General features: G+C 34.2%; 1 protein-coding gene across 4 annotated transcripts in view; it reads right to left on the bottom strand.

The window, feature by feature from the left end:
* Nucleotides 1–14,174, bottom strand: part of NRF1 (nuclear respiratory factor 1) — a 123,495-nt gene that overhangs the window by 61,452 nt on the left and 47,869 nt on the right. For all 4 annotated transcript variants that reach the window (XM_031455356.2, XM_031455354.2, XM_031455357.2 and 1 more), the window contains 2 exons: nucleotides 11,545–11,659; nucleotides 8,324–8,450 (listed from right to left, as the gene is read on the bottom strand). In XM_031455356.2, the coding sequence (XP_031311216.1) occupies nucleotides 8,324–8,450; nucleotides 11,545–11,659 (242 nt within the window). The remainder of the gene's footprint in view (nucleotides 1–8,323; nucleotides 8,451–11,544; nucleotides 11,660–14,174) is intronic.

Genomic DNA, 14,174 nt, shown 5'->3' on the forward strand with positions numbered 1-14,174 from the left:
TTCTTTGTGGTGCATAAATAATGGTGCATCTTATAACTGATGGTGTCAAAGACATGATGAAATACAAGTCTGTTTGTTTTCCAACTTCTACCTTCTATTCTAAAAACCCCAGCTAAAGCCTGTCACTTCATAACTTGTACATCACTGTCAACTAACCGGTTTCACAGAGTTAAAAAACCACTTAAAAACAGTATCAGCAGGGCTGCATACCAATCTCTCTTCCACCAATTCATCCTGCATACCACTGCCATTTAAAATTTCTGTAACACTAATATTATAATCAAATACCACTTATTGAGCACCTGCTATGTGTCAAGCACTGCATGCACTATCTCAATTAATTCTCATATAATTCTATAAGGAAACTATTCTTACACCCATTTTGGAGATAAGAAAACTCAGGCTTAAGTAACTAGCCCAAGTTACATAGTTAGTATACAGGAATATAGCAGGAAATCTAACTAAGTTCCAAAGCCTACATGTTCAGCCACTTCACTATTATTTATCTGTTTTCTCAAAAATCCTCCTACAGTTACCCACTTCTTACAGGATGAAGTCCAAACTTCTCAGTCTCACGTTACAACTATTCTGATCATTCCCTATTTTCCCAACACTCCTTTAACAGGGCCACCAGCTGTAGTTGTCTGCCCAGTTCTGCAGACTACATGAACGGCACCCTCTTGAGTTCCCAGTATACAACCCACAGAGTCCTACTGGGCAACTTAGCTCACCATACTCCCTCTTTAGCTGGCCAGCCTCCTTACTAACTTCTGCATCTAGCAAATTCTGTTCTGTCTCTGGGTCTTTAATTCTGCTTTTTATCCAAATATTATCTATCTTTCAAGGCCCAACTCAATTTCCACTTCCTCAGAGAAAACTCCCCATGGATTCTTGTCATAATCCTCTTACTCCTTTAAATTCCTACAGACTCAATCTTGTGTCACTTTGTTGTTATTTCCAGGCTACACTGCACACAACTAGTCCACGACATTGCCAAGTATAGGGAGCAGGTCTTTTATTTTTTTAATATCTATTATGAAACATTTTCACATATTCAGACATGTACAGATAAATACATAAACAAATATTCTCATAATTACCAGAGATGAAGAGTGTTTAGTGTGTTTACAGGAATCATTAGAGTTCTGGGCACAGAATGTGCTTATTGCGAATTTACGAACTGGCTGCTACAACCATAAGGTCAATGGGCCTTTAGTCAGGTTGCCAAAAACGTCCCAGAGAAGATACCATATTCTTTCATGTACTTGAAGCTTTTCTGGATAAAAGAGGAGTCTTTAGGAAGGTCTCAAAAATGATTTTTTAAATTACTTTTTTACCTATAAGCTCCTCTGAAATTAAAAACATATTGTCATCTGAGGTATATAACAGAGAGATGCCCAAGTGCAGCACTAACTGCAGACCTGTGATCCTGAAGAGCACACGCCACAGAGCCAGGCCACAGGCTGTGGCCCCAGGAATTCTGTGAGCTTCATCTTGTTCTCTCTCCAGGCTCAATGGCAGCCTCTTTCCTCTCCTGCCTCAGTCCAGATCTCTAGTTTCCCCCTTGTCCCCTGGATCTCTACTTTTGAACCTTGAAACCTCAAAGGACTTAGATGGAATCCTTATCTCATACTTTATAGCTAACTGTGTTAGTTACCTGTTGAATAAGTTAACAAATAACCAATAGGGCTTTTACATTACTACTTTTTTTAATGTGATATTTGCTAGCTAGCAATTTATTGTTTGTTTGTTTGTTTGTTTTACATTACTACCTTTTAAATATGCTTCCATATTTCCTGTAACTTGAAACCATTTAAAAAACCTATCTAAATAAATGAATGACTTAGAATAAGAAATCATGACCAACGCCAGAGTCCACTTATCTACTGGGAAGGTGGAATTAAACAAAAGAAGAGGATTATTTCAAAGAAGCTGGTGATAACCGCAGAGCAACCTCTTGTTTCTGTAATCATGACTAATTTCTGTATACGTAGAACTGGTTAGTCATACCCAGTGTATCCCCATTGAAATGCTATGGGTTATTGATTCTAAGGAAAGGGCTCTGCCTGCAGAAACTCCCATGGTTCTTCTGAAAAATTCTCTTTGTCCCTCAATAAAATATTTCTAGACCTATTCCTACAAAGCTCATAAAAGTATGTGATATGGCAGTAAGACACCAAGAGAATACCCTTAGGGTACGGCAACTTTAAAATCTACCACTTGCCAATGCTTTTCAGTAAACATTGCCAGTTCTCCATAAACATTATATACAGGAGGATAATAACAAACTAATTAATTTCTACTGCTCTCCAGTGAGGTTGGTATTATCCTTATTTTACACATGAGGACACTGAGCCACATATAGCAACAATCAATGTGGAGGACCACTCAAGAAACCAAAGCTTAAACACAAGTTTTGCAAAAGTGAAGTTTTTAGCTACATATGCACTCAGCAATTTCATAAACATGTAGAAAATGCAGATTTACTTCTAAAGTAGGATCAAACTCTGTATGGTTCTATCATCTACTTTTTTAACTTAACCATCTGAAAATGTCAACAGAAAGATCTGTGTCATCATGTATAATGGCAGTGTAGCAGTCCTATCTAGGGATGAGCCATCCATTATCTATCCAATCCCTTATCTTTGAGCTTTTAGGTTATTCTCAATTTTTAAAAAATACTATTAATACTACCGTGACCCATATCTTTGCTTAATCAATTACTTCCTTAGAAGAAAATTTCAAAAGGAAGCTGGGTTAAAAAGTGTACATTTGATGTATGTTCATGTATAACTGAAAAATTGTGCTCTACACTGGAATTTGACACAACATTGTAAAAGGACTATAACTCAATGAAAAAAATGTTAAAAGTAAAAAAATAAGAAGTGTACACTTGGTGCACTTCTTATATGAGTTGCCAAAATGCCCTCCAGAAAATTACGCTAGTTTAAACTGCCTGTTTGATATAGCAGCACTACAAGTTATATATCTTTTTCATGTCTGCCAACATGAGCCATACGAAATGCCTTTTTGTTTTAACTCCCATTTCTTTGAAATTTTGTGTGTTTGTTAAACATTTGTATTTCCTCCTTTCATTTATGTCCTTTTCTCTTTTGTCTTTGGGTGTTCTTAAAAATAAATTTTTAAATGAAAAAATTTAAATATACAGAAAGGTGAAGAGAACAGTAAAATAAATACCTCTATACCCACCACTTAGATTCAATAATTGTGCACATTTTGGCATAATTACTTTATCTGCCATCTAGACACACTTTTTTTTGGCTAACCACTTAAAGTATATCTAGACATTGCAAGACTTCTTAATATTTCTGCATGCATCTTGGAAGAATAAGGGCATTCTCATATATAACTACAATACAATTATCATAACCTACAAAAATAACATAATTCCTTAATATCATCTAATATCTAATCCATATTCAAACATATCTTTAGATCTTTGTTATTCATCTGTTCATATTTTATTGGTTTTTGAGAGTTCTTTATATATGAAGAATATGAATCAGTTCACTACTTACTATGCGATCTTGGGCAAAATATTTAAGCTCTTAAACTCTCAATTTCTACATCTGTAAAGCACAGGTAATAACAAATACATACATCACAGAGTTATTGTGATGATTAAGTAAAAATCAAAGTGCTTAGCAGAAACAGGCACATTATAAACACTCAACAAATTGTAATTGCTGTTACTATTTTTAAAAGATTGTTTTTCCAGTTTGCTGTTCTTGTTTTTGTTTACAGTGCCTTGCCATACAACCCAATTGGTGGCAAGGAGATAATATGGGCAGAACTCAAGAAATAACTGACAATCCTGAATCTGTAATCCATATTCCAAGATGAACAGCCCTATTTAATTTTTATTTTCCAGAGTTCTCAGAAACCTCCAGAAAGAAGAGCAAAAAGGAAGATTAATGATGGTTTCAGGCAGGAAGGCAAAATGTAAATACCAAAGTTTTAATATTATTTAATAAGACAATAAAGTGCTTATAACTTATAACCTAGAACATAATAAGTATTCAACAAATGTTAAACATAATTATAAAATCTAAATAATTTCTTTAACTGTTATTAATATGAGAGTATGTGCAATATACTACATAACTGATTACAGTAAACATAAGCTCTGACTCTTTAATACCACCCTGTATATCAGTATATAAAAAATTAAGGAATATTCTGTACCTTTAAGGTTTCATAGAAGTCATCCAAAATAATCAGGGGTGGACGTAGTGGCCCTTTGAGGGATATGGTTTAATTACTTTTTCAGTTTTGTACAGGTTTATCGTCCTCCTGAGGTTTGGACATGTTTTGGTTATTTTATTTTCTTATTAAATTATCCCCTTAGTTGAGGTTTTTAATTGATAAGAACAGAATTAATACACAACATTTCCTTATAATTTTTAATCTATTCTTATCTGCAGTTACAACTCTTATCTGCAGTTGTAACTCTCATCTCATTTCTAAGCCTATATATTTGTTTTCTTCATCCTTTTTCTGAATCAGCATGCTAGACATTCTTCTATTTCACTGGATTTTTCATAGTACCATTTCTTGAATGTTACAATTCTATTTCTGTTTACAAAATCATTCATTTCTTCTACATGTTTACTTAAAATATTTCTTTCTTAGACTTATTGTTCTCTTTCCAGCTTCTTGTTTTACATGAAGTTTCTTTTCCTTCTTTCTTTATATATAAGAAAAAAAATCAAGGCAATGAATATTTCTTTGAGCACCAATTTAGATAATAACTTTTACAATTTTTAAAAATTGTTTTAAAATAGTATGCAAATTAAGTTTTTCTTTTAAGAAGTATTTAAAAATTTCCATGTGGCTAAAAATTTCTTCCTGTTAATCTTTTGTATATTAAGTCTAAACTTTCTATACTAAGGTTAAAAATATGGCCTGTGTAATTCTCCGCATTTTACAGTTTATTAAGATTTTCTTTGGGGCCTAATAATAACATATAGTTAATTCTTATAATCTATTCATATAATTTTTCAAAAAAGGTATAGTCTCCCATTGTAAGATATCAATGTTAATTATCTATTCTTTGTATTAAACTTTAATTCTGTTACTCAGATCTCTATTTCTTATTTATATTTTTCTTCCTTGATCTGACAAAGATATTAAAGCCTCCTACTACCATTGTGGTTTCTTTTTTCCCTCCCATTTCTAACTTTTTGATCTACAGGCTTTGCTTTAATGTTACTTGAGACATAAGAGGTTCATTATAAATTTATACTGTTTATCAATACTAAAGACCTCTGGGTCTCAGTTAATACTCCTCTGTCTTGAGAATTTAGCTTTCTCTGATATTAATGTTGCAATCCATGATTTATTTTTGTAGGTGTTTGATATACCTTTGCCTATTACTTTATTTTTAAAATTGTAACAGCTTTATTGAGATATAATTCATATACCATACATATTAGGTTTTCCTATGGTTGCCACAAAGTATCACAAACTTGGAAGCTTAAAACAATAGAAATTCATTCTCTTGCTTCACTGGGCTGAAAGTGTTGGCAGGGCGGCTCCTTCTGGAGGCTCTGGAAGAGAATCTCTTTTCTCATATCATCTAACATGTATTCCTTCACTCCTGACCCTTTCCTTCCCTGCTTCCACCAACACATCTCCTACTTCTGTATCAATCTCCCTTTGTCTCCCTCTTATAAAGAGACTGTGATTAGATTTAGGGTGTACCTGGATAATCCAGGATAATCTCCCCATCTCAGAATCTTTAACAATCAAACCTGCAGTTCTTTTTGCCAGTTAAGTAATACTCTGTAGTTCCAGGGATTTGGATCTGGATATCTTTGGGGGACATTCATTATTCAGCCTGCCACACACACCACAAAATTCACCGTTTAAAATGCACAATTCAATCCTAAATAATATTTGTAGAGTCATGCAAGCATCATCATAATCTGGTTTTATTCTCTCTAAAAGAACCCTCTACCTGCTAGCTGTCACTCTCTGTTCCTCCCTGCCCCCTCTCAACCTGGCAAACACTAATCTACTTTCTGTCTCTATAGATTTGACTGTTCTGGACATTGCATATAAATGGAATCATACAATATATGCCTTTTGTGAGTGGATTCTTTGACTTAGCACAATGTTTTCAAGGCTCATCTATGCTATATTTATCACTACTTCATTCCTTTTTATTGCTGCATATTTCACTGAATGGATAATAGAACATTTTTTTATCCATTCATCAGTTGATGGACATTTGGGTTGTTTTCATTTTGTGGTCATTATGATTAATACTACTATGAACACCGTGTATAAGTTTTTGTATATAAATTTTGCTATTATGAACACTGTGTATAAGATTGGTTTTCAGTTCTCCTCAGTAAGCTTAGGAGTAGATTTGCTAGGTTATATGGTAACTCTACTTTTAACATTTTGAAAAATTGCCAAACTATTTTGCAAAGCAGTTGCTTCATTTTACATTCCCAACAGCAATGTATGAGGGTTCCAGTTTCTCCATATTCCCCACCAACACTTACTATTATTGTACATCTTTTTTATTATAGTCATCCTAGTGGGTATGAAGTGGTATCTCACTGTGGTTTTGATTTTCATTTCCCTAATTAATAGTTATTTATCAAGTGCTTATGTGCTTGCTGGCCATTTCTATATCTTCTTTGGAGAAATAGCTATTCAGATTCTTTGCCATTTTAGATCGGGTTATCTGTCTTTTATTGTTGAGTTATATGAGTTCTTTATATACTTTGGATACAAATTCTGTCAGATATATAATTTGCAAATATTTTCTCCCATTCGATGGACTGTCTTTTCACTTTCTTGATGGTATCATTTGAACATCTGTGAGTCACTATAAGTATGTCACATAAATTGAATAGAATTGGGTTTTGATTTGGATTGTTGTTGTTCCAAACTGAAAGAAAATCTTTATTTTTAATAAGAGAGTTCAACACATTTATATTTATAGTTTATAACAGAATTAGCTGGTCTCATTTATGTTACTTTGTTCTATGCCTTGTGTTCTATTTTGTTTTTTAATTCCTTCCCTTGTTTTCTATCTTTTGTATAAGACTTTCCCCCCCTTCATTGGTCTGGAAGACATACTTTGCTTGTATTCTCCTGTATTTATTCTTTAGCCTGTATTTATCAAATGCCAGTCAATGGAAAAATACCTATTGCTTTTTCTCTTGGTCTAGGCTATCATATGACCATTTATTCCTGTTTCATAGAGTTTGCAACTTTTTACATTCTATAGAAGATTCCAACAGTTTTCCAATACTTTTCTTTTGAATTTTTTAGTGAGTAATTTTCAGAGGTATTTTTCTGAGTCTTCCAGATGAGTCTTTTTCATAGACCACATTATTATTAGTAGTAGTAATATCATTTAAAACTTAATACTGAAGAAGACACACTTAGATTTCATGTTTGTCAACAGCATGACACTAAGGGCTGCTTGTTAGGCACCATTTTGAACTAGAAGACTTCTACCTTATTCCTCTAAGGAAAGGTCCAAATATGCACCCTATTCTAGAGTCTCAGGAATTTGGGGAAAACTCAAAAGAAAACTCAAAAATGTTAAGAACTACAACATTTGTGTACGTGTAAAAAATACAACAAACAAAATCTCAACTGATTACTAATTCTGAACTCTTGAAATATCTACATTCAATATGAGAGAAATCTAATAAATGCCATTTTAACTTAATGAATTTTATCCTTGTAAAAACAAAATGCAATTTAAATCTGGACAGATCATTATTCTACAAAGTACTCAAAGTTATTTCAGTCAGAGAAAGAGTAGTTCACATAGTATAAGTATGCAACAGTAAAATACTATTTTTATAAAGTCAGTTCTATATAGGTATATAATCAAAATATTTAACTATATTGAAGCAGAGTGTTAAATTCTTAGAATATAAGACATTTAAAACATGCAACTCAAATGTCAGTGATTAATGAAATGCTCTCAGGTTTGCCTCACAAATTGCACATCTTGAGTTAGCTACGATTTTGTTTCTAATATAAATCTGTAACTTTCTCACAAAATCTTGCATTGGTTTCTTAATGAACACAATGCCATTTTTTTTTCCATTGCTCTGATAAGGCAAAATAACCTTGTTATGGAAAGTAGAAACAGAAATGGTCATTTTTATTTTGATCTACATAAAGGAGTTTGAACATCAGTCCTGACCCTCATTTCTGGATGAAGGGAAGACAGGCTAACTATTGTGCTAGACAAAGAATCAAAAGAATGTGAACAATAACCCACAGAAAGCAAAGGGTATCTGAGAACACGATTCAGTTTTCTTACCACATTCTCCAAAGGTGCTGCACCAAACACTTTAAACACAGGATTTGGCTTGGAGGGTGAGATACAAAGGACAATAGCTTGCTGTCCCACTCGAGTAGTATATTCATCTAATGTGGCTCGAAGTTTCCTGAATCAGAGAATGAAAACAAAAACAGTCAAAGAATATAGAAATTACAAGATTTACTGTGGCTTGAGACAATTTATTCTTATTAGATATGTTTTCTTTTACTTGAATTGTGAAAAAAGAGAGTGTGCGGCTTAACACCCTGTTCAGCAGAAATATGTACATACTTTTGTCCTAAAGATCTGCTGATATAAGGGCCTACCTCAGGTTTACCTCAGGACACAGTCATGACATGATGGTGAACAAGGTAACATCCTTCCTGATCTTAGCAATACCAAAGAAAGGGGTTTTATCTTATGCTGCTTATAATGATAAAGATAAATGCCGAGATGTCTTCTTATAGACTTTATTATATCATCTCCATGTTTAATGAAGAGGGCTTACATGACCTGCTTCTAATTTCTTTGACTGATACAATCATCATTCATGTCTCACTGACATATTTTATCCAAAAATACCACTTCAAAAATGTTGCTGATACTAACTACTAATATAAAATAAACAAGTTTATATTATATAGCACAGGGAACAATATTCAGTATCTTATATAGTAACCTATAATGAAAAAGAATATGGAAACAAATACGTATGTATATATATGACTGAATTATTTTGCTCTACATTAGAAATTGACACCACATTGTAAACTGACTATATTTCAATTAAAAGAAGTGTTGCCATTTCCAGATTTTCATTGTGATATAGACAATAATTCTTAGTCCTGTAGTATTTTACAAATGAGGATGCAGTAAGAGCTTTTTCAAATATATCCACACCAGATGAAATAAGAGATGCCATCCTTTTCCTCTAAAATCATGGGAGATTATTTTAAAGTTCTACATCCCATAATTCTTCTGGGAACATGGTCTACCCTTTCAAGGGACTGGTGAGTCATGCCAATTAAAACGAAGCAAAGCCAACCTATCACAATAAAATTTTCCAACTTTCTCCAAAGCCTGTACTGTTGTGCCTATGTCCCCTACAGCAAAAATACTTCTACAAATAATACATTCTAATTCCTCCTGCCTGCACTATCATTAACAGAAATGAGATTTATCATTAAAGGAAAGGAAATTTTTTTTCCCATCAAGTGGTACATAACCTCTTTGCTGAAAGCTACTGTTGAATACGTTTTGGGTTTTCCCTTCAGTTTCTTATAATCTTCTTATGTTCTTAATATAGACTGTAATTTTCTATAGCTTTTGTCACATATCATTTACATAGGCTGGCACTCCATTTGGATTCAACATTCCAATAAACATCTTAAAAATTTGGAGGTAGTATTTGAAACACAAGAAGAAACCTCTGAAACATTTTATAGACTAAATTTCTCATCATATATGAATGCATGTTTTGCAACCTGTCAAAATATTAAGTCCTCCGTGTACCACACCTGTGTAATAATCTTTCTTTGCAACCTACAAACTCTTCAGAAGAAATAAAAATGAGCAAAGGACCACACACCAAACAAGAAATGCACTGGCATTCCTTAAAGGAATGATCTATATTCAGTCTCCACTTCCTCTTCCTATTCTCTCTTGAAGACATTCAATCCTTTCATCCTTATGGCTCCTTTGAAAACACTCTTGTCAATTTTAATCATGACCTCCATGTTGCTAAATCTAATGGTCAATTTGCATCTTATTCAACCTGTCAGCAGCATTTGACAGCACTGATCACATGCCCTCCTTCTTGAATCACTTTTTGCACTTGGTTTCCAGGATACTACCCTCTTGGTTTTCCTCCTGACTTACTGGTCGCTTCTTAGACTTCTTTGCTAACTCCTTTCATTTCTCTAACTTCTAAGGGATAAAGTGCATCAGGCCTCAGTCCATACTCCCTATGTGATCTCTTCCAGTCTCATAGTTTCATATACTACTTATATACTTTTATCTTCAGCCGAGATCTCTCCTTTGAATGATGGACTCATACAGGCCATTTCTGTTTCTTTCCTGTTGCCACCTGCTTATTCTGTATCTCCACTTAGTGGTTAAAAGGTATGACAAACTAAACGTGTCCAAACCAAATTCCTGATTCTGCCCTACTCTCACTCTCATACCTGCTTCTCTTCATGTAAGTGTCATTTCAATCTTTCCAGTAAGCAGACCAGAAACCCTGAGGTCACCTTTCACTTTTTTTCCTCTCACATACCACATCCAATCCATCAAGGAATCATGCTGGATTTACTTTTGAAATACATCCAGAACCTGACCACCTCTTACTACCTTTGCCACTGCCACACTGGTTTGAAGACAGTCATTTCTGGCCTGGATTACAACAATAACCTCCTAACTGATCTCCTTGCTTCCATTCTTGTGCTCTGGAATCTATTCTATTGAGTGACACCTTCAAAACATATACCAGATTATATCATTGCTTTGATCACAAGTCTTCATTAACTTCCTACCTCACTAAGAGTATGAGGCAAAGACCTAATGCTGGACCAAAAGACCCCGTGATGTGGCTCTCCACTACTACTCTGACCACATCTCCTCTCATTCTTTCCCTAGCTTTTCCTCAGGCATGACTAACACATTCCTCCACACTTCAGAGCCTTTGCTCTTACTATTGCCTCTGCCCCAAAAGCTCTTTACCTAGACACCAACGTGGCTGTCCTTTCACTTACTTCAGGTCTCTGTTCAAAGGTCACCTTATCAGAGGAGATTTTGCAGACCCTATGAAAAGAGAAACTACTATATCCTCCCTAAGCCCCTAACCTTTCTATTTTCCTTAGTCTGCTTTGTTTTTTTCCATAGCACTCATCATGTGACATATGACATACTTGCTTATTTTCTTTTTCCCTCCATTAGAAATAAGCTCTCTAGGGAATTTTGTTAGCTGTTATATTCCCAAGGCCTAGAACAATGCTTGGCACACAGCAGGCATACAAATTTTCTCTGAACGAATTAATGTAATATCATACATCTGTTAATCATATTTCTAGTTTCATTTATTTGATTGTGTAAGAGTACTTTAAAGTCTAATTCTGTAGTCAAGAAATTTAACTTGATATCCTTGATAAGGTATATTCTAACTCTGTCATCCAAACCCTAAAGCATTTGAGGAATAGCAACAATATGGATAAGGAAGCCCTCACCTAAGCAAACGTGTTTGCTGTCTCTTCCGGATAGATGGATTAGACTCAAACACATGAGGCCGTTTCCGTTTCTTTCCTGTTGCCACAGCAGCAGCAGCAGCCATTCCCACAGGACCTGAAATAATAACGTATTTGCTGAGATTAGGCAGAGCCGGTTAACTGTATAAGGCAGAAAACAATTAAAGGTACAAAAAAGCAGCATTTATTTCCTAATATGTTACCAATAAATACAGAATGTTCCTGATAGCATCAATATATTTCACTACTGTTCAACATGGATCATATTTTAATTTACCATTAAAACTTACAATGAATCTTTTTAAAAAGTAAATGACTTACACCTCCCCACCACATACCAGCTTGAATTTTATATAATGTTGATTTTTGTTTTGTTTTGTTTTGTTTTGTTTTGCCAGCATACCCATACTGTTAAGGAAGTATTCTCAGAAGTGCTAGATGAAACTGTAGCATTGAAAGGAAGAGCTTTCCAAAACAAAAATGCTAACAGATTTCAAATTTCATTACCATCCCTGTGCCCCTCTTTCCATTACTCCAAGACACTGCCAAGTTAAGAAAGTCAGAGATAATCACTCATACTTGGAACTCCAATGACAGCACCATCCCCTGTAAGAGGAATACCTGGAAGACTACTATTTTAATTGGAAAAAATTTTCTTATATATCTGAGAATTGTGCCTAAAATGGAGTGTTGACTACAAAGTCAAGTTGATAAAAGCATTCTGTGAGGAAAGAAAAGAAAGCTGTCTCACTCTAAGGAAAAAATGTTAATAAAAGTTGGTCTAGTTTGCCCTGAAACTAATGATTAAAATAGAGGGTAGGCCCTCAGGAATGATTAGTCTTTGACTGATGGAATCTCAACATTTCAAGGGTGTCCTTTTTTTTTTCAAATCCATATTTATCCTTATTTGTGAACCCTGTAAAAGGCCTAAATAAAAATTAGCTTTAATTGCTCACATTTATACTGGCATATATGTTCTATAAGTGACTCAATTAAAATAAGCCTCCCTAAACACCTAGACGTGCCCCTCTACATGTTATTTAGTAGTATACTCAGTCTGACTTAAACAAACTTATCTAAGGAGACCCAAAGCAAGTAAAAAAATAAATTAATGCCTTTTACCTTCCTTTCCAACATAAACAGCTAGTAGAGGAAAAAAATCTTATTAACGCATTATCCACCATTTAATTTTTTTTATTATGGTAAGAACATTTAACATGAGATCTACTGTCTTAATAAAAATTTAAGTTTACAATACAGTACTGTTAACTGTAGGCACAATGTTGTGCAACAGATCTCTAGAACTCAGTCACCTTGCATGACTGAAACTTTATTCTGTTGAACAGCAACTTCCCATTTCCGCACCGCAGCCCCTGGCAACCAAAAATCTACTCTTGGCTTCTAAGAGTTTGAATACGATACCTCAAATAAGTGGAACCATGCAGTACCTGTCCTGCTGACCTTGTGTATTTTACTTAGCATAACACCCTCAAGGTTCATCCATGTTGCCATATATGGTAGGATTTCCTTCTTTTTAAAGGCAGAATAACATTTCAGTGTGTGTATACACACATACACACATTTTCTTTATCCATTCATCTGTCAATGAGCACTTACACTGTTTCCACATCCTGACTATTATGAATAGTGCTGCAATGAACACAGGAGTGCAAATATCTCTAAGAGATCCTGATTTCAATTCTTTTTAATAAATATCCATCCATAAATGAAACTCCTGGATCATATGGTAGTTGTGTTTTTAACTGTTTGAGGAACTATCACACTGTTTTCTATAGGGGCTGCACTGTTTTATGTTCCCACCAACAGCATACAAGGATTCCAATTTCTCTACATCATTGCCAATACTTAATTTTTGTTTTTTTTATAATAGCCATTCTAACAGGTGTGAGGTGGTGTCTCATTGTGATTTTGATTTGTATTTCCCTGATGATTAGTGATGTTGAGCATCATTTAACACACTTACTTGTTGGCCATTTGTATGTCTTCTTTAGGGAGGGGTCTACTTAAGTCCTCTATCCATTTCTTAATCAGGTTATTTGTTATTATGCTACTGAGTTATGGGAGTCCAACATTTTATTATTTAGACTTTCAAATATATATAGTAAAGTTGAAAGAATTTTACAGTGACTATTCACAGATCTACCACCTGGACTCCACCATTAACATTGTACTATATGTGTCTTTTCATCTTTCTATCCATCCATCAACTCACATTGGGGTTTTTTTTCCAAAAATGCATTTCAAAGTAAACTGATCCCCCTAAATACTTCAGTAGGAACATCCTTGGCTAGAGTTCAATATTTGCTTATAATTTTTTCTTTTGAAGTAACATTTACATATAATGAAATGTACAAGTCATTTGATAAATTTTGAAAAATGCATGGAATTATGAAACCCTAACCTGTACCAAGATAGGTAATATTATCACTATAAAAAGTTCTCTCATGTCCCTTCCCAGTCAGTTCCCACTGTATCTCTTATCATAAGATCATAATTCTCATTTTTTTCACTCTATGTTAGTTTTGCCTATTCTAGAACTTCAAATAAATGAACTCATACAGTTATATACTCTTCCACTTAGAATGTTTTTG

Source organism: Camelus dromedarius, chromosome 7 (genome assembly GCF_036321535.1).
Source record: "Camelus dromedarius isolate mCamDro1 chromosome 7, mCamDro1.pat, whole genome shotgun sequence".
NCBI lineage: Eukaryota > Metazoa > Chordata > Mammalia > Artiodactyla > Camelidae > Camelus > Camelus dromedarius.